The following is a 26,065-nucleotide window of genomic DNA, read 5'->3' as shown; positions in this document are numbered from 1 at the left end:
TTGCCCTACTGCCTCCATCTTGCCCTACTATCTCCATCTTGACCAACTATCTCAGTCTTGTCCTACTGACTCCATCTTCACCTACTAACTCCATCTTGCCCTACTGTCTCCATCTTGCCCTACTATCTCCATCTTGACTTATTGTCTCCATCTTGACCAACTATCTCAGTCTTGTTCTACTGACTCCATCTTGCCCTACTGACTCCATCTTGCCCTACTGTCTCCATCTTGCCATACTGTCTCCATCTTGTCCTACTGTCTCCATCTTGCCCTACTGTCTTAATCTTGCCCTACTGAATCCATCTTGCCCTAGTGCCTCCATCTTGCCCTACTGTCTCCATCTTGCCCTACTGATTTCATCTTTCCCTACTGTCTCTGTCTTCACCAACTGTCTCTGTCTTGCTCCTCTTTCCTGTCTTGCCCTACTTTTGCCCTACTGTATCTACTACATTTCTTTGGTACAACCAAACTGCCTGACTGTTTTGCTCTATGTATCGCTGCTTTAAGAGGCAGAATCGATGCACAAAGTTTAATGTGAATTCTGGGCCAGCACTTTGTATGTAAAAGGCTTTCTCTGCTAACCCCCGGCTCTGTTAGCATGAAAGCCCTGCCCTAGAAACAAGGACAATTAGAGGCAATAAGAAAGGAATAAGTAGGTAAATGGAAATGCTATTTATAATAATGGTGTGGGGAGCACGACGGGCACGGCAGGTTCAGCTCTGCAAACACTTCATTTCCAATCCAATAAAGCTGCCGGCGGCTCTGAATAGATTACCCATAATCACTCTCATCGGGGGACAAACCTTGCCTCCTTGGGGTGAATCCTCCAAATGGCCCCTAGAATAAATCCCTCAATCTCATTTCCTTGTTATGGAAACTATAACAAACAACCTTTTCTATCCAGACCCTGTACCTTTTCATAGTTGTGCTGAAGAGGCTGCTTGCTCTTGAACCATTTCTTTATGGATTTGTCCTTTAGTGGCCCCAGTATCCCAGAATGCTCGTGGATCTTGGCCAGAGTCGTGGCGTCTGGGACCATCTGAACCAATCCTAAAGGGTAAGAAATCACAGACCAACATGAATAACTAGGAAAATACATACACAGTGTGGAACGCTAAATCTTCTACTATGTGACAGCTGGGAATAAGCACCCCTGTACCCTTTACTGACTAGGGGTTCAGGTAATGGTCAGAACTGTATCACATATTGCTTAGAATGCCATTTGGTTTGGTTTAGATTGTAAGCTCTTTTGGGCAGAGCCTTCTTTACCTCTTGTATTGGTAAGTCCAATCATTGACATTTGCTGGTGGGGAATGTGGGGAATTCTTTGCACATCTTTCCCTGCACAGGACGGCTGGGATTTATTGCACCGCTTTATTTGCCCCTGCCCCATACCTTGGTTTAGCCCAGTAGAGAGGCACTTGTACGTGATCATCCGCAGGTCCAAACCTTCATGGAGCCAAATTCTGTCGATCACCTCAATAATCTGCAGAACCAGCATGTCCTGACGGAGGTCATCTCCAAGCTTTGGGAAGGGAGAAAGAATATAGATCCTGTAAATTAATTCTAATTACCCATCTGCATGAGCAGGCACAAAATAACTGTAAAAAGTCATTGCAACTCAAAGCAGTTCTGTTCAGCCCTTTGTGGTTCTTTAAACAATGTTTCTCCACTTTAAAAGCAGTTTTTGGGTGTAGTTGCCCTTTTTAAGTTGCAGTCCTGTAATGCTGTTACATGCGTCAGTGTGCGGCACAGGTTCCAGGTGCACAAAACGATGAAAATACCTTAAAAATCACATTGATCTTCTTTCCAAGGGGGTCAGCGTTGAGGAAGGAGATTTTCAGAGGCGACGCGTTGGATTTAAAGAAGGAACAGGCCTAGGAGAGGAGACGTGGTTAGTGGGATTTTGGTGCAGGGGAGGGAGGGTGATTCAGCCTTGTGGTGTTACAAGAAAGAAGAGCTGGGGCCCCTGTGGCTCTCTGAGGGCCACATATACAACCTCTACCATACAATTTAATGATATCTTTGTCTCAGACTTACATTGGGGTCGATCCCTCTGACTCTAACGGCCGGGTCCAGCGGGAGGCGACAGAGTTGCGCTTCTTGAAAGAACCGTTGCAGTTGGTGCAGATTTGATTGAAGGGTCTCCTGTTGGAGACAAAGGGGGAGGTTGCACCAACTGTACAAGTGTGGGGGGGCATTAGAACATTTGTACAGAGACAAGGGGCTAAGGAGTAGGAAAGTGGCACAGCACAGGGCTATTGGGTCGCTGCTATTGGTCCCAGGAGAGGGGCAAGAATAAGGCTTGTGGGCAGTTGTGACTGACGGGTTCTAATTCAGCACCAAGGACAGAGGTTGCTATTCAGATAGGAGGGTCAATGCACCCAAGCCCTGGGCACGTGGGTCCTGCTTCCAGACAGGACCATTAGTCGGGCTATTAATGTTTAATAGTTGATGCCCAGGAGGGGGCAAATTCAAGGGAATCAGGAAACACATTTCCTTGCTGATAATTTCAGGTACTTGGTGCCTTTACCCCACAGGAATGAGACACTTGAAAGGCTTTTTCCTTCCAATAAACAGAGAGACTTTGATTAGAGAAGCAGAGGGATAAAAGGAGAGAGTCGGCCACAGAGCTTTCCATTTGCATTCGACTCTCAGCCCCGAGGCCTCCTGACACGGCTCATTGTTGTGCTACACAGGGAACATAACAAAAGATCATTCCATTGAACCCGAGATGAAACGACAAGCGATTCCTCGGCGGCGCAAAAAGCCGACGCACTGGGACCCCCACCAACGCCAAGTCCCCTGTCTCTCACTTCTCACTTTGAAATTTTCCTCATTCCAGAACTTCTTAAACCCCAAACTTTCAGTTGTTTCAATCACAAGGGCGTTTGCGTGAATCTGTGGGCGCAATGACCTTCATCTTCCAGTAGAGGTGTAACCCATTCCTGCCCAGTCCCACCCACATACAGGGCACCCACTGTGGCAACAGGAAGTTGCACCTGTCCTCCTGGGGGTCCCACTTGGGGGTATTCCTGTGCGCCAGTCATAACAACAGGAGAAAAGCAACTGCCCCATTTGACTAGACCCAATGAAGTATTCGGTGCATTGCCCTTGGCCCCCAGCATCTCAAGTGATCCCTTTGGGGAGATTTCCCCTTTAGATTAGGGCCCAGACTTCCTGCATCATAGAGGGCCCATATTCTGGCCCATATTTAGCTACTCTTGTCCTACCTGAGGGCCCAGATGAGGATTCAGGATACAACTCTTACATATGGAGTCATGTTATTAAAAAAGCCAAAGTTGCACTAGTCTAGTAACCAACAGCAACCAGTAGTAACAGCTGGTTAATAAATGCCACCTGGTGATTGGTTGCTATGGGTAACTAGTCTTGGAGCATACTCTGCACTTATTACATGAATACTGGATCAGACACACAGCGCTGAGTAGTAAGAGCCATTGGGGGCCCAGTGGGATCCTCATAGATTTCCAGGTTTACTATTTCTGTACCAGGTTTCACCCCCAGACATTAGGGGGTGCTCCATACTGTGCCACTGATCTTAGAGAAGAGTTTAGGGGTTTAAGTGGAAAGAGTAAAATGTCAGTCAGACTTGTTGCTTGGTGATAAATGGGGGAGATGATGGAGACACCCCCATACTCCCTGCCCCCCAGGCCTCCCATACCCTGGGGCTGCTCTAATAACCACCGTCATGTATTTAATGAAGATCTGAAGTCAAATAAAGTGGTTACTTAGTAACAAGCTCTCGACTCATTTGCATGAGAAATATCAGTCCGTCGTTTGCTCTTTCCTGCAGCGAAGTCGCTCGTTTGTGATTCTAATAATGAGACAAAACATCTCAGCCCCCTGATTGTGTCAGTTTAAAGGGCACTACCACTGGCCCTGAGTGGGCAGAATGTGGGGTTGCCATTAATGCTACTAATGAGAGGGCTAATTATTTTTCATGCATGATGCAGACTGCAGTGATTTCTGGGCAGCCATGCAGCACCTTCACTATTTAGCCACGCAGCATTAAAGCCATGAGGCTGATCTGCTGCAATGTTTTACTTGGCCTTTAAATCCTATAAATGTTTTATCCTTATCAGAACATGCTGAGACCCAATCTCTTTCTCCAGACCAGTACTTGGCCTGTGACTCAGCATGCGGCAGTCAGGGAAAGTAAATGGCACAGAGTGGTTATCGGGCCACGGACCTGGCGCTTTGTGTCCGGAGACGTCTTCACTTTTTCCGCGATGCCCTGCAGAATGCTGATGAGACGCTTTTGGGTGCAGAATTCGCCATTGAGAGCGTTGCCGGCGCAGGACTGGAGAGCGGCCAGCACTTTGCTGTACAAACCTCGATAATGAGATTCCTTGTGAGCGTCTGTTAACAGCCTAAAGGGTAAATAGAAAATCATTTCCATGTCATGTGAGAAAAAAAAATCACTTTAAAAAGGTTTCAAGGCAAAGTGTAAAAGTGTCCGGTCTTGTTAGCGGAGAAGCACATTATTAGCACCGAGAAACTGATGCCCCCCAGCCCCATTCATGCTTCACTGTCCTGGGCCTGTCCTCTTATTATACCCATAGCCCCCCAGCTCCACCCCCTGATTGGCTCAAACTACAGTATACGAATACTTAATTCTAATCATTGGGACTTTCTGCTCCAGTTGCAGATTCCTCATTGGTTCAGGCTGTATGAATATTCAGGCTGATTGGCCCGTAGCAAACTTTTCACCTTTCCATATGTAACCTCCCTGAGAGGGCAACAAATCAGTCACAGAAGGAATTAGCATTGAGATTTTGGGGATATCTGTTTTGGGATTTAAAGGGGTTATTCCCACACCCCTGGGGCAGCTGGGTGCAGGATTTAGCCAGACGCTGTGTGAGACAAATACTGGGCCTCACTTCATGTGACAGAAAATGATTAATTGTAGGAATGTGTAAAGGACACAAAGGACAACGAAAGAGTCCAGAGAAAGAACAAAGTTATCAGTGAACTGATTGTACCTGTCTTGTCTTACATGGGCTAACCTTGCTGAACTGTCCTTGGGGTGATAATGTGATTGGCTGCCGGTCTCCAGCAAAGCAGCTGCTGCAGGTATGAAGAGTGGGGCAGAGGGGCTACAATAGGCCAAGATGGAGGCAGTAGAACAAAAGGGGAACAGTAGGTCCAGACAGAGACAGATGGAGACAAAAGATCAGGATAGCAACAGCAGGACAAGATGGCGGCAGTAGCCTAATGTAGTTGAGCAAGATGGACATTGTAGGACACAATGGAGATAGTAGAACAAGATGGGGACAGAAGAACAAGATGGAGACAGTAGAACAAGATGGGTGCATAAGAACAAGATGGAGACTGTAGGGCAAGATTGAGACAGTAGGATGCAATGGACATTGTAGGATACACTGGAGACTGTAGGACAAGATGGAGACAGCAGATCAAGATGAAAACAGTAGGATAAGATGACGACAGTGGGACAAGATAGAGACAGTAGGACAAGATAGAGACAGTAGGGCAGAACAAGATGAAGACAGGTAGACACGACTGATACAGTAGGACAAGATGAAGACAGTAGTATAAGATGGAGAAGGTAGGACAAGACAAAGACAGTAGGGCAAGATGGAGACAGTAGGGCAGAACAAGATGAAGACAGGTAGACAAGATGGAGAAAGTAGGACAAGTCGGAGACAGTAGGAAAAGATGGAGAAGGTAGGACAAGACAAAGACAGTAGGGCAAGATAGAGACAGTAGAACAAGATGGAGACAGCAAGACAATATGGAGACAGTAGGGCAAGATGGAGACAGTAGGGCAAGATGGAGACAGTAGGGCAAGATGGAGACAGTAGAGCAAGATGGAAACAGCAGAGATCATATAGACAATAGTGCAAGATGGTTACCAAAGAGCAAGATGGACACAGTAGGACAAAAGGGTGAAACAACTGAAGTCTGAAAAGGATGATGATCACAGAGGCAGTATGTTAGACAGCCCCATTTGATAAAAAAACCCACAACTACTAAAAAAAGGCCTTGGATAGCTCCCTAGAAACCCACGTGGGAGTAAGAATTTATGCCAGTTGTGAGACATGAAAGCCAACCCAGAGAGCTAGCAATCTAAAACTTATCAAATGCTGTAGCAGAAACATGCCCTTACCAGAAGAGTCTGTGTGCAACCTGGATGCTCTGTAACGAGCGATGAAGCAAGAGCTTGACCAGAGGGCTGTCCAGACTCCATTCAAACTTCACAGCCTGGAAAGGGAAATACATATTCATTATTGTCATATGGTATCCTGGGGGCAACAGTACCACCTGCTTCCAGTGCAGGGATAGGAGAGCCTTGCAGGACAAGAGAACTGCCCCCCATTTGTTAAAGATCTCCATTCTTCTTGGAGTTGTGGTGCTCATGAAAGACAAACTTCTCACCTGTGTTGCTGGGAGACAGATATTTGACTCACTTGAGTGACTCACCTGAACGAGTTGGGGCAGAAAGTCTAACAACTCATCATTGGGCAATTTCCCGATTTCTAGACATGAGGTTTCACGGATCCTTTGGTCGGAGAAGCTGGAGAGAAGAACAATCTAATGAGAGGAACTTGCCCTGATCTTAGATTCTTCTGAAGCTGCCCAAAAACTCTGGGCACTAGGGATTCTGGGAGGGTGTAGTTTATTCCTTTGCACTTTTTTTTCTTTTAATTCATATTTTTATTAAGATTTTACATGAAAAATATGATGATAATCAAAAAATAAATATTAACAATCAAAAGAATTGACAAGCATTACAGTAAGTACTGTATATAGTACAGAATTTGTCAATTTAAAGGTTCCTTTGCACTTTTTAGCTACGTTATCAACCCCATGGTTGCAGTAAGTTATATCTCCACCATGTGCACATCTGTCCCACAGTCACCCCCATGCCTATTTTATGTATGAGTCATTTCTGGGTCCCCCACCCACAGTCAAGGGGGTCAATTATTCTGACTCTGAAAGGAGCTTGGGAAGATGTCTCATTCAGCTTATTCCTTATTAGAAGACACCTAAAGAGACATCATTTTAAGTATGATCGGAGCTCATTGTGTTTCTTGTGCTGATTATTATCGCATGAATTTAATCAGAGAAGAGGGCATCAAGGACACAGCAGGAGGCTAAAGGGCGCTTTATTTGGCTGGCACAGTGGGGCACAGGGAATAATCACTCTGTACAGTTTCTCCCCACCTTAGTCCCTGGCTGTAATTTTAAAAACTTGGACTTGATGAGCCAAGCAAGACATCCTATTAATATAGTGAGGAGCCAAGGAACAGGGTTGATAGTAGTTACCAGAGTAGGGGATACCAGCAAAGTGACCTTTAGTGGCATATAAATATGGGACACTGCCTCAAATATAACATAGCAATGTAGAGTATCTATCTTATCTAGGACCTGAATGGGATAGTAGGTATAGTATGGCTACCACAGGTTCACATGGACAAGACAGTCTGTAAAAATAGCAAACATCTGCAAGAAGGGAACAGTAGGACAAAAATGGAAACAGTGAAGATGGAGACAGGAGGACAAGATGGAGACAGGAGGACAAAATAGAGACAAGAGGACACAATGGAAACAGTTGGACACGATGGAGACATTAGGACAAGATGGAGACAGGAGGCCAAGACAGAGACAGGTAGACAAGATGGATACAGTAGGACATGATGGAGGCAGGAGGACAAGATGCGGACAGTAGTACAAGATGAAGACAAGAAGACAAGATGCAGACAGTAAAATATGGAGACATCAGGGAAAGATGGAGACAGTTGGACAAGATGGAGACAGAAGAACAAGATGTAGACAGTTGGACAAGATGGAGAGAGAGGAAGACAAGATGGAGACAGTAGGCCAAGATGGAGACAGAAGAACAAGATGGAGACAGTTGGACAAGATGGAGACAGGAGGACATAATGGAGACAGTAGGAGAAGATGGAGACAGGAGGACAAGATGGAGACAAGCAGACAAGATGGAGACAGAAGAACAAGATGGAGACAGTAGGACAAGATGGAGACAGGAGAACAAGATGGAGACAGGAGGACAAGATGGAGACAGGAGGACAAGATGGAGACAGGAGGACAAGATGGAGACAGGAGGACAAGATGGAGACAGGAGGACAAGATGCAGACAGTAAAAGATGGAGACATCAGGGCAATATATAGACAGTAGGCCAAGATTAAGACAGTAGATCAAGATGGAAACAGTAGGGCAAGATGGAGACAGTAGGGCAAGATGGAAACAGTAGGGCAAGATGGAGACAGTAGGGCAAGGTGGAGACAGTAGGGCAAGATGGAGACAATAACAGAAGATGGAGACAGTAGGGCAAGATGGAGACAGTAGGGCAAGATGGAGACAGTAGGGCAAGATGCAAAGTGATGCCCATATGTAGGCTGTAGGGTAAAATGTCTACCACAGTGTGAGATGGTAATAGTATGACCTTTTATTGTGATGCCCCAAACTGTTTGAAAATGCTAATAGTGGAGATTTAGTACCTTGAATTTAACAGGCCCAGACCCTCCAAGGGGTGAGAGAAGGTCCAGTCCCCCAGAACTCTGTACATAGCGGAAATAATGCTGGGGTCCCATCCAGGGGCACTTCCCAACACCAGGGGGAGAATGTTCCTGGGCTTCTTACAGCAGGACCGATAGTTCCATAGATATTGCTTGTCAGCTTCTGAGAGTCTGCAGGAAAGGAAAGAGTTAAGCAAAATAGACTGGACTCACGTAACCAAAGGGGAGATACTGTGGGGGGGGGGCAATGGGTTCTGGTTCCATCTCTAATTGGCTCAGGTTCTGACTAGTGAGAAAATGTGCAGCCAACTCTCCTTAAGTTTTCTTTAAATATTAAACAGGTTTCAGTGGATCCTTGAAAGCGAAACATTAAGTGACCCCCTTTAGTGACTCAGCTTTGGGGACCAGATCCTCAGGATCCTAAAATACTTGTTTATTAATTATTTCTATATGAAATATTTCACTATTAATATATTAAAGGCAACACTATTAAACAATATATTAAAGGCAGACAGGGCTGTGGATAAAGCGCCTCACTCACAGGAGGACAGAATTCCGATGCACCAATATCTCCAGGAATCCGGAAGGATCTTCTGACGGAACATTGCCGGCAATTTGCTCGGGCGCCGGTTGGCTGAAAGTCTGGTTTATTTCTGGTAATTCAACCTGCAAACATGGGAGTTATGTGAGCGGCAGAGAAAGTTCCGGCTCAGAGGAACAATGGATTTGACATCCAGACTTTCTAATCTCATGAGAAGTGGGTCACTGGGGGGCTTAGGTCTATTAGAGATCACAGAGTTCATAGGCCCTCACCCAATCCCACCTTTTCTGCAGGAGGGCACCGTGATGTGATTGGAGGGGCAAGAAGGAACCCGCCTTTCCTGCAGGAGGGCACCGTGATGTGATTGGAGGGGCAAGAAGGAACCCGCCTTTCCTGCAGGAGGGCACCTGATGTGATTGGAGGGGCAAGAAGGAACCCGCCTTTCCTGCAGGAGGGCACCTGATGTGATTGGAGGGGCAAGAAGGAACCCGCCTTTCCTGCAGGAGGGCACCTGATGTGATTGGAGGGGCAAGAAGGAACCCGCCTTTCCTGCAGGAGGGCACCGTGATGTGATTGGAGGGGCAAGAAGGAACCCGCCTCTCCTGCAGGAGGGCACCGTGATGTGATTGGAGGGGCAAGAAGGAACACACCTTTCCTGCAGGAGGGCACCATGATGTGATTGGAGGGGCAAGAAGGAACCCGCCTTTCCTGCAGGAGGGCACCTTCATGTGATTGGACAGACTGGAGGGACTTTTCAATCTTAGTAAAAAGAATCAGTTGGTCCATCTTGCGTGACCACAACATTTTTAGAATTACTTGGACTGTGGAGCTTTAAGCTTTAGCAATTTATCCCCCCACCCAAAAAAAATGTAACTGCAATTTTTTATACAATTTAAAATTCCACCCTCAAAAAAAAAGTGTCATCTTGGAAACTGCTTTAAAGAAAAAAAAAAAAAACTCTTAATAAAACCTTCCCAGTCTCACTCACCTGCACTGTAACAAGTGTCGGCAACGTCTTATCAATTGCCCCCGGGGTAATAACAGGAGGGGGCTCGGCGTGAGAAATCATGTTCAGCAGCATCGCCCCCCTGGCAAATCTCCTGTAATGAACAGCAGCACAATTACCCCCAGTCCCCAAAACTGACTGGCAGGGGAGGTGGGACTAACACAGTGAAGGAATGAGGGGGGGGGGCAGGAAGGCAGAGAAGGAACCCCCACCCCCGGGAAGATCTCATGTAATTGACCTGCATAGGAATCAATTAATCATCTCTTATTACTGCCGATCACACTCTTTATTCTTATTGATCTTATTGATAAGGGGCCATTATTTCCCAGGGTGCATTGCAATGAGGGAGGGCCCCATGGTCTCATGATAAGAGAATCAATCCTTCATTAGGAAGCTGGACACATTGTAAAAGGAAATTAAATCCAATGCCGTCAGTCTCACCAAATAGTATCCCATCTCCAACTTGGATCATTTCCCATCCTCTCATTGGCTGCTGGGGGTCCTCCTGTAATTTGTCTGGCCCTTTCTTGTATTCCATACTCCCTGCCATTAGAAAATTCTAGTCCCATCTACTGCTTGAGTTACAAACTCTCTGCTCTCCATGTAAGCTGCCATCAGAGTGTTAGTCCCACCCACTGTTTGAGTCACAGACTCCATTGCTCCACCCCTAGGAGGGGGCCCTGCTTGTATTTCATACTCCCTGCATTAGAAAATGTTAGTCCTACTCACTGCTTGAGTTACAAACTCCCTACTCTCCATTTAAGCTGTCATGAGAGTGTTTTAGTACCGCCCACTGTTTGAGTCACAGACTCTTTTGTCCCACCCCTGGGAGGGGCCCCTGCTTGTATTCCATACTCCCTGCCATTAGAACAATTTAGTCCTACTCACTGCTTGAGTTACAAACTCCCTGCTCTCCATGTAAGCTGTCATGACAGTGTGTTAGTCCCACCCACTGTAAGCTGCCATCAGAGTGTTAGTCCCGCCCACAGACTCCATTGCTCCACCCCAGGGAGGGGGTCCTGCTTGTATTTTATACTCCCTTCCTTTAGAAAATGTTAGTCCTACTCACTGCTTGAGTTACAAACTCCCTGCTCTCCATGTAAGCTGTCATGACAGTGTGTTAGTCCCACCCACTGTTTGAGTCACAGACTCCTTGCCCCTCCCCTGTTTCCAGTTCAAGTCCTGATTGTTATTTTTTATAATGGAAGAGCACTTTTACAATATTCCCCATGATGTAGGGATAAGCGGACTTACCCGTGAGAGTAGAGGGGGAGGCAGGACCAGGCCAAGTTGGCAGTTTTATTGGAGCCATTGTCGAGGCCACTGAGTCTCAGAACCAGAATGGATTCATAGGGCAGGACACAGACGGGAAGTGGAAATGTGATTCTGCCACAAACGGGGGAAATATCAGTAAATCACTTATTCTTATTATTATACCCCCGGCAACCAATCAGCAGCCAGAATATTCCAAGCTAAGATCTTATTGGTTACTATTATATGACCCACGTGGTACCTCTATATGGGTGCAGATTAATAGTCATTAATTATCTTCCCTTTATTTAACTGGACATTTGCTTCTTTTCCCCAGAAACTAAAATGTATTTGGGGTACACAGGGGCCACAGTGGGACCCTCACTATTCTACAATAACCTGATGATCCCTGCACAACAGAAATTCATGGAGAACAAATAAGCAGAATCTTACACCTCATCCCACGTCACCAAGGAGAACATCGAATGCGTTGCTTGAGCCCCCCGAGATTTCATTTCAGGGCAAAGTTTCCTTCCAGCGTAAATCACCGAACAGCTCAGAGAAAAAGTGCTGATTCTAAAGATACAACATTTCTATTATATCTGTATCCTGACTTTATGGTTATTAGATCATGTGTATAAATGGGAGCTGTTTCCCCTGTGTATTGAGTACATATGGACAGGACTAGGAGCAACATCAAGGAGATATAATACAGGATCTAGGGGCTGTTTCATTTAATATTCTCAGTACGGAGCCAATTTCTCACCTATTCACCCAGTTGTCGGGGAGGTTGTGAGCCGAATACAGATGGAAGGAGAGATGGGAATCGGGGCTTTCAGTTCTGCAGCGGGGGCTTCTGGGTATTTCCACTAGAAAATCCGCATTAAAGCTGCTGCTGTAGATACTGATGAGATGAGCGAGGGCCCTCGATACCCCCAGCACCACGCTCTGCTGGGAAACTGGAAAGCAACAAAGGGTTAATCTTATTTCCCATCCAGAAAGAACAGAAATTCCCACCGTCTGTCAATTCAGCAGGAACGGCAGATACTAGGGGTTCTGTTAGTCAGTGAGCCCCTCTGGGGTCTGCAGTTATAATTAACCCCTTCTGGTAAATCAGCGCCTCTCCCTGTTACTTCCCACATGAAACAAGCACTGAACATGATTAACCCCTTCTGCTGAGAGAGTATCTGCGCCACTAACGAGCCTATAAAAGGCAATTAGCTAATTATTCTTTCCTTCCCTATTTCTTTATTCAGTATAATTGGGGCAGTTCATTTTACATTGAGCAATTGTGGTTAATTTTATACAACACCGTGTTCTAATCGTTCTCTTTTACACCAGGAATACTGATTCCCTCCTGCACTGGGGCCTCATTACTGCCACACAGGGTCTCTCTATGGGTGGGATACGGCTGCACCGGAATTAGCCAAACTGGGAGCCTCTCTGGTGCAGATAATGACACTGAATTTGGGGAATATGAATATGGGAAGGAACCCACACATATAGACAGGTAGGTATGTATCCCTTCCTCCATCCCATCCAAGTTGTATGTGTATTACCAGGTGTAATAGGGGTGCAGCTGGCTGTGGGGAGATGCTTTTCTGGGGTCAGTTTGATATAGTCTTAATTTGAGGTGAAAGCATGTTACCTTGGGAGGTGCCTCCTTGATTTGCCATGAGATACTGGAAAACAGAAAATCCATCAACAATCAGAGCTGAACTAATCAATAATATGTCCATAAACAGGAATTAGGTGGTGCACTAAGGCAACACAAGAGATGAAAATAGTAGGGCAAGATGGAGACAGTAGGACAAGATAGAGACAGTAGGACAAGATGGAGACAGTAGGACAAGATAGAGACAGTAGGACAAGATGGAGACAGATGGACAAGATGGAGACAGATGGAAAAGATGGAGACAGTATGACAAGATGGAGACAGTAGGGCAAGATGGAAACAGTAGGACAAGATGGCGACAGTAGGACAAGATGGAGACAGTAGGACAAGATAGAGACAGTAGGACAAGATGGAGACAGTAGGACAAGATAGAGACAGTAGGACAAGATGGAGACAGATGGACAAGATGGAGACAGATGGAAAAGATGGAGACAGTATGACAAGATGGAGACAGTAGGGCAAGATGGAAACAGTAGGACAAGATGGAGACAGTAGGACAAGATAGAGACAGTAGGACAAGATGGAGACAGATGGACAAGATGGAGACAGATGGAAAAGATGGAGACAGTATGACAAGATGGAGACAGTAGGGCAAGATGGAAACAGTAGGACAAGATGGCGACAGTAGGACAAGATGGAGACAGTAGACCAAGATGGAAACAGTAGGACAAGATGGTGACAGTTGGACAAGATGGAGACAGTAGGACAAGATGGAGACAGTAGGACCAAATGGAGACAGTAGGACAAGATGGAGACAGTAGGACAAGATAGAAACAGTAGGACAAGATGGTGACAGTTGTACAAGATGGAGACAGTAGGACAAGATGGAGACAGTAGACCAAGATGGAGACAGTAGACCAAGATGGAGAGAGTAGGACACGATGGAGACAGTAGGACAAGATGGAGACAGTTGGACATGAGGGAGACAGTAGGGCTAGAAGGAGATGGTAGGACAAGATGAAGAAAGTAGGGGAAGATGGCAAGAGTTGGACAAGATGGAGACAGTAGGACAAGATGGAGACAGTAGGACAAGATGGAGATAGTAGGGCAAGATGGAGACAGTAGGTCAAGATGGAGACAGTAGAGCAAGATGGAGACAGTAGGACAAGATGGAGACAGTAGGACAAGATGGAGACAGTAGGACAAGATGGAGACAGTAGGACAAGATGGAGACAGTAGAGCAAGATGGAGACGGTAGGGCAAGATGGAGACGGTAGGGCAAGATGGAGACGGTAGGGCAAGATGGAGACGGTAGGGCAAGATGGAGACGGTAGGGCAAGATGGAGACGGTAGGGCAAGATGGAGACGGTAGGGCAAGATGGAGATGGTAAGGCAAGATGGAGACGGGAGGGCAAGATGGAGACGGTAGGGCAAGATGGAGACGGTAGGGCAAGATGGAGACGGTAGGGCAAGATGGAGACAGTAGTGCAAGATGGAGACGGTAGGGCAAGATGGAGATGGTAAGGCAAGATGGAGACGGGAGGGCAAGATGGAGACAGTAGAGCAAGATGGAGATGGTAAGGCAAGATGGAGACAGTAGGACAAGATGGAGACAGTAGGACAAGATGGAGACAGTAGGACAAGATGGAGACAGTAGAGCAAGATGGAGATAGTAGGACAAGATGGAGACAGTGGTTCCAAAGGGTGAGATGGCAACAGTAGAGAAATAAGTAGAATGTATAACATTGCTGTGCACTGGGGCCACATTATGTTTTGGAAACGTGGAGAAATTTTTCATAAAACTTTGTATATTTCTTTAAATGACAAACATATTTAGGGAATAGATTGTCAGCAGTTTGCTCTCCCAGAGGGGTGTTACCTGTGAGTGGCGCAAAGCATTGAGGGCTGTGCTGAGCTCTTTGGTTTCAACTCCACGGAGTAAATAACAAATTTCCCTCACAGCTTCCAACACGTGGGTCACATACACCTGAGAACCAATAAAATGTAAATAAATGAACCTTTTATACATGTGCCAGAGCCGAGTGTGTGAATATTTGGGGGTTATTGTGGGTCGGACCCCTGGGCACCGCCAGGATGAGAATCTGAGAGATCGTTTCACACAGGAGCCAAATTGCTCTGAATCTAATGAAACGCGGCTGGAAGTGTCATTTGTGTCTGATACAGAGAGATTTGTGCCTGGGAACCGGCAGAACTGCAACCCGACGAGATGAAATCAATAATTATAAGATTTAAATTAGAATTCCAGCAGAATTAGTGCGAGTTCCCTTCAGGTCAGTCTCAGTCTCAATCCACAGGAACCAACTCAAATATCTCTGGTCTGCTGAATGGGAATAATGGGGTCATGTGAGTCTCCCCAAAAGAACTATGTGGGCCCCACACTAACATACTTATGGGCCACATCACCCCCAAACCAACCTGCAGCCTTGTGTCTTTATATGGTCACAGAACAACCCCTCAGTGACTTCTAATATCCTTATCATTTACAGTAGGGGGTACATTATCCCTTATAATACATGAGTGATACTCAGAGTTCCCTGTATAACTCAGCCTGCAGCCTTGTGCCTTTATATGGTCACAGAACAACCCCTCAGTGACTTCTAATATCCTTATCATTTACAGTAGGGGGTACATTATCCCTTATAATACATGAGTGATACTCAGAGTTCCCTGTATAACTCAGCCTGCAGCCTTGTGCCTTTATATGGTCACAGAACAACCCCTCAGTGACTTCTAATATCCTTATCATTTACAGTAGGGGGTACATTATCCCTTATAATACATGAGTGATACTCAGAGTTCCCTGTATAACTCAGCCTTGTGCCTTTATATGGTCACAGAACAACCCCTCAGTGACTTCTAATATCCTTATCATTTACAGTAGGGGGTACATTATCCCTTATAATACATGAGTGATACTCAGCGTTCCCTGTATAACTCAGCCTGCAGCCTTGTGCCTTTATATGGTCACAGAACAACCCCTCAGTGACTTCTAATATCCTTATCATTTACAGTAGGGGGTACATTATCCCTTATAATACATGAGTGATACTCAGAGTTCCCTGTATAACTCAGCCTGCAGCCTTGTGCCTTTATATGGTCACAGAACAACCCCTCAGTGACTTCTAATATCCTTATCATTTACAGTAGGGGGTGATTTTGTTACCGGTGTGTATTACTTCACCTTGTTATTCAGAAAGGACAGGGCTTGATCCCCATAGTGGGACACGGCATTGGTAAGTCTGCTCCTGGGAGAGATAAAACAGAAGGTGGGGTTAGTGGGGGGCTCATCTTTGTGTGTGTCCAATACCCCCCTTCTTACAGAACTTTCTAGAAGCATTTTGATCCCAGTCAGGGTCAGACCCATCATGTGTGATGTCACTGGGCTAAATGTGATGATGTCACTATACAAACAGGACACAAGCAGGGATTGTCTGTGTAGAGAAAGTCATTGGTTCATTCACATTAAAGGGATTGTCTCTCACTTCATTTGGGTCCAGTACTGTCCATGTTCCGACAGATCCAACTGCCAATCACTTTGATCCTCTTCCTTCTGTAACAAGAGAAACAAAATGACAGGGGGAGCAGTTATAGGCACTGGCTTTGTATTTGTGTATTACAGGAACTACAACTCCCAGCTTCCCCAGTAACTGTGTGTACAAGAGGGAGGGGGGCTCACCGTGCGGCACAGGAGGGGTTGGGGTCTCAGGTGAAGTCGCAGCTGAACTGACGTCAGTCTCTGTAGCTTCGTGTGGCAGCGGAAAGTGAAGTCACTGAAATATTCAGCATAAACATTATGTGATCTATAGGGGCAGCAACTGATCCCATCCTCCTCCTCCTCAGCTTCTATATCGCCTACATGCAGTGTAGCCATGTTTCACTAGATCAAGGTTGTGCATTAATAATGGGATATTGCCTGGGGCAGTTTCATGGGATAACAGGTACCCCCAGATCTTACAGTATAAAACCCTCAGACACCCTGGGGCCCCCTGGTGATTGTGTATGAGATGTGAGAATATTGTGATACAATGTGTGTGGGTGACAGACAATATATACAAGTATATATGAGTCAGCTGACATTACATTTCCATATTCAAATCTCCAGTTTGTGCTTCAACATCTCCCTCTGCTGGAATATCTCAGGCACTGCACTTGGGCTACTGACACCACAATCGATTTCTCCTCTTCCGGCCCCATCATTTGATTCTTTTTAGATTTGATGTGATTGACAGGCAACAAGCATCAATTATTAATAAATAAAGGGGCTGTTGGACTGTGCCGTGGCAGGGGGTAACACACACACACAAACCTGCTGCATTTCTCTACCTGCTCTCAGGTGTTTCTACCAAAGTAAATAGGGTACAACTGGCAAATCCCAAAGCTGCGGCCCCCAGATATCAGGGCAGGTCTGGTGGGGCCCCAGGTATCAGGGCAGGTCTGGTGGGGCCCCAGGGAATGGCAAAATAGTATAAAGATGTGACTCTTTCACTCCTGGTCATTCACTTTCCTCATTTATTTCTCTCTCCTTAATTTATGCAGTAGATGCAAATACCAACCAGGGAGGGGCTCAAGGTGTGATTTCTGGGCCTATAGTATATGTTCCTACCGCACACTCGCCTTTCCTCTCACTGCGTTGGTGGTGCTGGTTTCTCCGTTGACCCCGGCCAGGTCCCTTAGCAACAGCAAACAAGAAACGGATCCGCACACACGCTATGATCAGCAGTTGGGGGGACACCCCTCTTTATTATATCACCTCGTGATCAACGTTTCGGGGGGATAAACCTCCCTTCATCAGTAATATATTTCAGGGCCCCCTTTTATCAAGTAAACAACCTGCGACCCACACAAAGCCCTGGGCACAATGGAACCCGAGGCCCCCGCAGGGTGATCAGACAACAATGGTACCAGCTAAAACACCTTAGTGCCACCCCCACAATAAAGTAATGGTACAGACCAGGTGATACTCACTTTTGTAAGAACTCGTCAAATCCGCAGATACTCACTAAATAGCCCTGTGGGGGTGCAGGTGGGTATTGGGAGGGGCTGGCACAATATGGTGGTGATGGGTAAAGCTGCTGGGGTGCAGAGTGGTAGGTGGGCTGAGCTGGGGGGTGATCATTCTGTGCCAGTCTATATTCCTGCTGGGAGACTGAATGTAAAGAGGGGTACAGATGCTGCCCTGGGGGGTCTTGTGGATGGGATAGTGATACTTGGGGCTGTAGGGGTGGGTAGATACCTTGCAGGGAAGGGTACTGGCATTGCTGTAGCACAGGATAGTTAGGGTGCAGGGGTGCAGGAGAGTTGGAGTACTGAGATACATGAGAGTTGGGGTGCTGAGGTGCAGGAGAGTTGGGGTACTGAGGTGCAGGAGAGTTGGAGTATTGAGGTGCAGGAGAGTTGTAGTATTGAGGTGCAGGAGAGTTGGGATACTGAGGTGCATGAGAGTTGGGGTACTGAGGTGCATGAGAGTTGGGGTACTGAGGTGCATGAGAGTTGGAGTACTGAGGTGCATGAGAGTTGGGGTACTGAGGTGCATGAGAGTTGGAGTATTGAGGTGCAGGAGAGTTGGGGTACTGAGGTGCATGAGAGTTGGGGTACTGAGGTGCAGGAGAATTGGGGTACTGAGGTGCAGGAGAGTTGGGGTACTGAGGTGCATGAGAGTTGGAGTATTGAGGTGCAGGAGAGTTGGGGTACTGAGGTGCATGAGAGTTGGAGTATTGAGGTGCATGAGAGTTGGGGTACTGAGGTGCAGGAGAGTCGGGGTACTGAGGTGCAGGATTGTTGGGGTGCTGCATCACAGAATAGTTGTGCTGAATCATTCTTGAAATGAAATCCTGAACATGAACACAATCTGAAAACAAACAAGGGAGAATCATTAAGAAATTAGGTTTTATTGTCACATTTGTTAACTTTCAAAGTCCAAAGAAGCCCCTCCCATAGGAAAACCCGAAACCCTAGAGCACTAGTTACAGCTCCATATTCAGTGGCCCTAAACCAGCGTGATCTGACACGAGGGGCCACAATCATAATGGTTTGGGCTTCGTTATCAAGCGATGGGGCAGAAAATGACAAAAGGGGCATTGTCTCTCCAATCTGCCCCAGTCTTTTCCTAGTTCAGCACCAAACGGTTGTCAGTCCATGACCAGAACCATCACCTGATCTTCCCATCCAACCCCAGATCTTGCACAGAGGATCAGACTCCCAGTAGGGATTCCCCAAGTTCCATTCAGCCAATCACCTTCCCATAACAAGTTGTAGAACAAAGTGGAGAAGTAATGACTGTGACTATTGAGCATCTTCCCTAACTTCTGAGTTGCTTTAAAAAGTAGTTTTTTTAACCCCTCGTGGTGCCCAGGTGGATCCATGTGTTGGTGCCGGGTGAGAAGATCTTGGAATATCCCAGTGGAACATTAGGGGACCCATTACCTTTCTCAGAGTAGTTGAGGGGATGAGGCAGACAGTCTCCATACACAGTGATATTCAGGTCTGACTCTACACTGACCCCCAAGGGGAACCTCACTGCAACGCTCCACACTCTCCCCGAATTGGAGACGGGGTCAGACGCAGAATATTCCCTCCGGATACTGCAATGTACCAATGAAAGATGATGAAATCAGAGACGCAATGACAAAATAGTAGTAAAATACTAGTAAAATACTAACTTACGTTTTCACTGCATCACAAAATGCACCAAAGTCCTTGTTACTGTTCTCTGAGGAGTCTAAAAGCTTGATCCGCCATTCCTGTTTCTGGGGAAAAAACCCAAATCTTGTGAAATGGACATTCCCAGTATCCTAGGGCCATTCTTTCATGATACATAGGGAACATTCAGATCAGGATTTGCAAACTAAACCTGGACCAATAATCATAACCCCAACCCTAACCCTCCTGCAGAATGGACCACCCCATTAAAACTCATCTTCACTCAGTCATATTTCATCTCTTCCCATCATATTTATGATCGAGGTATTGGTCTGAATCCGTTTTGGAAGCTGGGTTGGAATTATCTGAGTGAATGGTTGAACCCTGGGAGATACAAATGGTCCCAGGCCACCACAGCTTTACTAAATGCTTTTTAAATGTAAATAGTTGGGTTCCATACTGTACCTCAGATTTCCAGGAATGATGAGATGCAGTGGGTGGTTCCTCCAAATCCAAAGACTGATGAGCTGAGTATCCATATAATGACCGTGACCTCTGGGTGATTTCATTGGTGTTTGTTGTTTGTGTTTGAAAAAAAAAGTTATTTGAGTCTGGTGCAATGTGTATAGTGTGTCTCCTTGAGACTTGGGTAAAGTCTTCTCCTGCAGAAAATACTCCATCTCTTTGTCTGTTTCCATTAAACTGGATATTGATGGAATGATAATGAGTAGTGGGTTCATCAGACTCCAATCCCCAGAAATGCTCAAACCCAATTCCTGTGACTCCAGGCAGGGGCTGCTCTGCATCTTGCTCAGAAGGTCCTTGCAAATCAGGGGAGGTTTGAGCTGGAAAGCTCTGTAGATGTTCTTCAAGCCAGTTGGTTGATTGGAACTGATAGGGAACTATAGAAGGGGCCACATTGTTTGTGGGAGGCAAAAATGAGTCAAATCCAAGAGCCATCTGACTAGGGAGACCTGGATAGGTCTGGATATTGGGCACAAAAGTTCCAGCTGGATACGCTTGATCATACTGGGTGTTGGGGAAGGAAAATGCAGGTAACTGGACACCTGAGTTGTCATGTGGTTGAGAGATGTCATTTTGGTGACTGTGATCCATATCTCCTTCACTTCTGGTGTAGAGTTTTCAGGAGAAACATCTGCATGTGAATATGGGATTTGCCCCTCGTGGCTGCAAAGTACAAAGGAAACGGCACATATAAGATGTTTTATAATGAATTTCCCAAAAGCTCACAGATTCCATATAAATACCCCCATCAATTCTACCCAACATTGTGGGACATTCACTAAGAATCGTTGTTGCGCCAGCGTCCGTTTCACCGCGCTTTGCCGCGCTTCGCCAGACGTATTTTAGCCAGTGCTACGCAAATTCACTAAAATCCGAAGTTGCGCTCAGGGGAAGCGTAAGGTTGCGAAGTTGCACTATGGTTAATTCGCCAAGCAAAGCGAAGTTACGCTAGCGATGGTTAATTTGCATACGGCGCCAAATTGAAGTTACAATGGAGGTATATGTAGAATCACTACACAAGCCTGGGAACCTTCAAAACAGCAAATAAAATGTTTATTTTGCCCTGCACATGTGCCCACTGTATAGTTAAGCTGCCATGAGTTAGGAAATGTAGGGGGGAAGGAGGGGAGCCCCAAAAAAAATTTCGATCTTTTTCAGCCTATCACCCATAAAAAATGAAAAGACGCCAGTGTTTTTAACTTTTTTTGAAGCAATCCCTATGTACTCTATTGCACTTCGCCTGGTCTGAGGTGGCGAAGGAAGTCTGGCGTAAAAGGTAGCGTTCAGAATAATTCGCGTGTCAGTGAATTTGCGTAGTTAAGTCCGTTGCGCAAATTCGCCAGGCGTAAGGGTGCGAAGTAACACTAGCGAATTTACGCCAGCGTCCGTTAGTGAATCGGCGAATGAACGGAAATGCGCTACGCTGGCGAATGAACACTAGCGTTAGGCGCTTCGGCATTTAGTGCATTTGCCCCATTGTGCCTCACACACTACCTTGTGTCCCATAGACCCGTACCAATGTCTCCATCACATCTACCCAACCCCTCACAGACCCATGTCCTACAACTCCCAAACCAATGACCCCATCAGTTCTGCCCTACGTAACCCCCACAGACTGCACCATAGCAACCACACCAATGACCCCCACTAGTTCTGCCCTACCCAACCCCTCACAGACTGCCCCATCGCTCCCACACCAATACATATTCTACCCAGAATTGTCCCTCATACACTGCCCTATATCCTATAACTCCCAAACCAATGCACAGGATCCATTGTAGCCCACATTGCCCCTTACACAATGGCCCATATCCTACAGACACATTTGTTCCCACCAGTTCTACCCCACATTGCCCCTCACACCACTGCCATTCATTGTACCCAACGTCCTCAGCGTGTCCCATACTTGACATACCAATGTCAGACTACGAGACGCAGCAGGAATGTGCCTGGGGCAAGTAGACCAACAGGTGGAAAGTCAATGAGGAGCGAATCTCAGGGTAATTATTCACCAACTGCCCCTCCCCAAACAGGAACAAACCTGTCAGTAAGAAGCCGCGTGACTTCAGCAAAACATAAGACGAAAGTTGTCTGCGGGTCTTTGAGGCTGGAGTTGTAGTTGAACTGTAACCTGTGATTTTTGTATCAGCTTTGGTATTTCCATTTACTAAATGCCCCTGCAGCAGAATTTAGCTCCATGGGGGCTGCTTATTGGACTTCAGTTGGACTGGGGGGGTTCCAATAATGTTAGGGGGCAGTTGGCAGCCAGAGGCAGCGCCGGGGAGACTTCTTTTTAGGAGAATTACCAATGGGATCCAGTCTGGAAGACTCTGTATAAACAGGAAGTGAAGCCAAGCTCAGGGATAATGAGCGTAAAGTGCAAGCTCTTGGTTCCAGTAGAAGCCAGACTCAGCACTGACATTGCCAGGGAACAAATAATAACACTTTCTATACTGGGGAGGAAAATCACTTACCTCTGTGCTTGTGTTACCCCAGGAAGGGGCAATTGGCAGAGTTACAGAGTAAGAATGAAGGAGCTGACGGGGCTCGGGCGCTTCCCAGTGAAACTGGTTCTCTGTGGTGCAGGTGGAGCCGCCTGTGTGTGGTTTTCTCACTCTCTGTACTTTCGTTTTATTATGGAAAGCAGAACAGACAGTCTGTCCTCCCCTCCCCCTGGCACTCGCAGTGGCTCCTAGAGAATGCTGGGAGCTGTAGTTCATTCTACTATGGAAACTTTCTAACACAAGTAACAATTTCTCTCTCAGCACAGAAAAGTGGGTGTTACTCCCAGGATACCTTTTCCCATTGGGGGGGCCTCTGAATATTTCCCTGACTGATGGGAGTTAGAGCAGGCTGCTGGGAGTCCTGAGGGTCTGAGGCTGATGAGCAAATGAACTCCCTGCACCCTAGCGCTCGCTCGCTGTCAGATTCTGTTTATCCAGAACAAACAAAATAAAACCAAGAGGCAGAAATGAAAGAACGAGGAACTCCCAGTGAACTCCTGGGCAGGATTAAAGGGCAACTCTGACCTGATTAATGAGATGATTGATTAATTGATTGAGGAAGGGCAGATACCAACCCCACGGAATCAGAACCCCCCCCGCCCCATACACTAATCCCGCCCCATACACTAATCCCGCCCCATACACTAATCCCGCCCCTTGTGGCCTAATCGCTTGTACCACTTGGTGCCACCGGCCCCACGGACACTCCCATGACTTGTGTTGACTTTCTGCCCTTATCAGTTGCCCCGGGGCACACGCTCGCTGTTACCATGGAGATGATCTTGGGCAGCTGGAGTTTGTTTACTCCTAATACATTGACTGGGTGTGTGTGGCCCTCACTCCATTGGGCCCTAATAAGAACTTTATAGAAGCCTACAGTGTACAGCACTGAGTATACTACTGGTATATATATATACACAGGTATATATATATATAATCCATCCAATAGAAACCGCACTCATAGGTCTTAAATATATTCAAAGTATTTTTATTATCAAGCTAAAGGCTAATGTTTCAGCCTATTCCAAGGCCTTTCTCAAAGTTAGGGTCACTTTGAGAAAGGCCTAGGAATAGGCCAAAACGTTAGCCTTTAGCTTGATAATAATAAAAATACTTTGAATATATTGAAGACCTGTGAGTGTGGTTTCTATTGGATGGATTATGATTGAAATGATTGACACAGCACCCAGGCAAGCTATTTCCACTTCGAGAGTGCTGGCTTTCAGATGGATTAGATATATATATATATATATATATATATATATATATATATATATATATATATATATACACACAGATATACAGATATACAGATATATATATATATATATACACACACACACACACACACAGATATATAGATATACAGATTTATTTAATACAGATATATTTATATATATACACATATACAGATATATATATATATACACACACACACACAGATATATATAATACAGATAAATTTATATATACACACACACAGACACATGGTACAGAGCCAATCAGAAGACAAGCTGACTTTGAGTCAGTTTCCACCAGGGGGCGCTGCTGCCTCAGTGCTACAGAAATGACACAGTTTAACCCCATGTGATCTGAATGAATGAGCAGCCCCTCCTTTCAGCAGACATGAGTGAAATCTTTCAGGGAATTAAAAGGTCGGCAGTTGTGGGACCATTGGTTTATTTAAATAATGGGGTCCTAGGAAATCTGTTAACCCCCGACCCTATTTATAGAGTAACATGGCGGTGCCATAGAAATAAAGAGAAGGAACAGGGGTGTCAGCGACTCCCAGACTCATGGACTCCCTGCCCTGGGCCTATAGGAAATGTAAAACAGGGGGTTATAATGGGTTTATGGGGGGAGCAGAGAGAGTCTCCCTTCAGCCTCACTCATTAGAGACAGATTGAGAACAGGGGAGATGCCTTTAGTTTCAGCCTGTGATCAGCTGAGAATTATGGGAGTTGTAGTTTGTACATAAACACAATCCTTCAGAAAAAGACTTTGTGATTTACCCCAACTGAGGACAATAAGCTCCCCAAATAAATCAACCCCCTCTTCTGTCTACAGAATAGGGACCCCTGGCTTTTCAGCCCTAACAGGACCCCCCAGTGCTTGTCTCAAAGCAAACCCCCCCTCTGATATGCCCCAAATGTAGCCAGACCCCCCCCCCAAATTCAGTACCTGGGAATGTCCCGACTGTCAGCTGGGCCCCTTTGTATAAACGGCACTGGGGGTCTGTGGCTGCTCAGTATCAGGTCACTCTATTTATATCCCCCTGTGGGGGGGGCAGGAATGTCCCCCTGTGTTACAGAATGTTCTGTCCTGTGCCGGGTGCTGTTTCCCTGAGAGACTCCCTGTGCTGGGGGCAATAACACATCAATGGCCTGTACTTGTGCCCAATGGGGTTTGTTCTCCCAGCAGGTACCCCAATTCCTCCCTCACCCCAAATACAAAAAGGCCCTGATTGGCCCCTGCAGTGTGAGTCAGAGGGGCAGCAGACTTATATGGGCCCCACATTCCTGCTTTCTATGGTAACTATGGGGGAACCCCGGCCTCTTTGTACAGACTATTGAGGGGGGGGGGTAAGCATAATACTGAGCCCCACACTCCTTGTTACTCACACAGGGACTAGTGTACCCCACTTTGCTCAGCAGGCATGTCCATATGTACTCAAGTAAATCTGTAACTTTAGCACCAGGGAAAGATGTGTAAGAAGCAAACTGCACTAACAACCCACATTTTACATTATTTAATATGATAAAATCCCCTGGAAGCTGCCATCAGGATTTTCTAGCCCCACCCACTGCTCCAGTCACAGACTTTCTGCCTTACAAAACAGGAAACAGGATATTAATGTTAACTCTCAAACTCCTGTGGGGCTCATTGTATAAGGTAGAAATATGCACCCGGGGTGGGGGGATCGTAGAGAGAGAACAGTGAACTTCTGGATGCTACAGACTGATTAGAGTACAAACCTGCAGAAGGAACACATTTAATAGGGGTAACAGATAGTACAGGCAGGTACCTCCACATTTGCACATCAGTCTCTTTATTTATTGCCGAAAAGTGGTTGTCTGGCGCCCTCTCATGGTGATTGGAATATTCACACCTATTCCTTTATTAACATTTATTTAGCACATTTTTCTGAAAATCTATTATTATTATTATTTTTTTCATCATTTATTATTTTTTTTTTCAAAAAAAAATTGATATTTTTAACATGCAGAATAAGTCAAATACAACAAAGGAGAGGAATTAGTAATGTTACATGTCGAACGGAAGGTCTCGAACAAATCTATATTTGACTGAGTTGGAAACAATTCGAATACAGTGAATAAAGAGAACAATAATAAACGTAACCTCACTCAGAGGAATTGCCAAGAGAGAGAGGGCACCTAGAACAGGTAAAACCCTGTTATCCAGAATGCTCGGGACCTGAG

At 46.0% G+C, this 26,065-nt stretch overlaps 1 protein-coding gene across 5 annotated transcripts in view; it reads right to left on the bottom strand.

Moving 5' to 3' along the window:
- LOC108712508 (phosphatidylinositol 4-phosphate 3-kinase C2 domain-containing subunit gamma) overlaps nt 1-24,880 on the bottom strand; it is a 36,540-nt gene extending 11,660 nt beyond the window's left edge. Inside the window, exons 1-23 of one of the 5 annotated variants that reach the window (XM_041587815.1) lie at nt 24,807-24,880; nt 20,062-20,784; nt 19,621-19,703; nt 19,381-19,538; nt 17,923-18,805; nt 16,634-16,727; nt 16,440-16,507; nt 16,139-16,202; nt 14,816-14,923; nt 12,970-13,003; nt 12,088-12,280; nt 11,775-11,897; nt 11,325-11,456; nt 10,053-10,164; nt 9,065-9,189; nt 8,506-8,694; nt 6,463-6,556; nt 6,149-6,243; nt 4,211-4,391; nt 2,041-2,148; nt 1,785-1,877; nt 1,396-1,525; nt 914-1,050 (exon numbers count right to left, since the gene is read on the bottom strand). In XM_041587815.1, the coding sequence (XP_041443749.1) occupies nt 914-1,050; nt 1,396-1,525; nt 1,785-1,877; nt 2,041-2,148; nt 4,211-4,391; nt 6,149-6,243; nt 6,463-6,556; nt 8,506-8,694; nt 9,065-9,189; nt 10,053-10,164; nt 11,325-11,456; nt 11,775-11,897; nt 12,088-12,280; nt 12,970-13,003; nt 14,816-14,923; nt 16,139-16,202; nt 16,440-16,507; nt 16,634-16,727; nt 17,923-18,805; nt 19,381-19,538; nt 19,621-19,703; nt 20,062-20,712 (3,855 nt within the window). In that variant the 5' untranslated portion in view covers nt 20,713-20,784; nt 24,807-24,880. Of the gene's footprint in view, nt 1-913; nt 1,051-1,395; nt 1,526-1,784; nt 1,878-2,040; nt 2,149-4,210; nt 4,392-6,148; nt 6,244-6,462; nt 6,557-8,505; nt 8,695-9,064; nt 9,190-10,052; nt 10,165-11,324; nt 11,457-11,774; nt 11,898-12,087; nt 12,281-12,969; nt 13,004-14,815; nt 14,924-16,138; nt 16,203-16,439; nt 16,508-16,633; nt 16,728-17,922; nt 18,806-19,380; nt 19,539-19,620; nt 19,704-20,061; nt 20,785-22,036; nt 22,095-22,595; nt 23,148-24,806 lie in introns of those variants that run through there. The other 4 variants (XM_018254707.2, XM_018254708.2, XM_018254706.2 and 1 more) reach the window with 4 other exon arrangements.
- Between the last annotated feature and the right edge of the window lie 1,185 nt (nt 24,881-26,065).

Source organism: Xenopus laevis, chromosome 3S (assembly GCF_017654675.1).
Source record: "Xenopus laevis strain J_2021 chromosome 3S, Xenopus_laevis_v10.1, whole genome shotgun sequence".
NCBI classification, from domain to species: Eukaryota; Metazoa; Chordata; class Amphibia; order Anura; family Pipidae; genus Xenopus; species Xenopus laevis.
The sequence above is the reverse complement of the archived record's forward strand: the minus strand, read 5'-3'. Positions and strand labels throughout refer to the sequence as shown.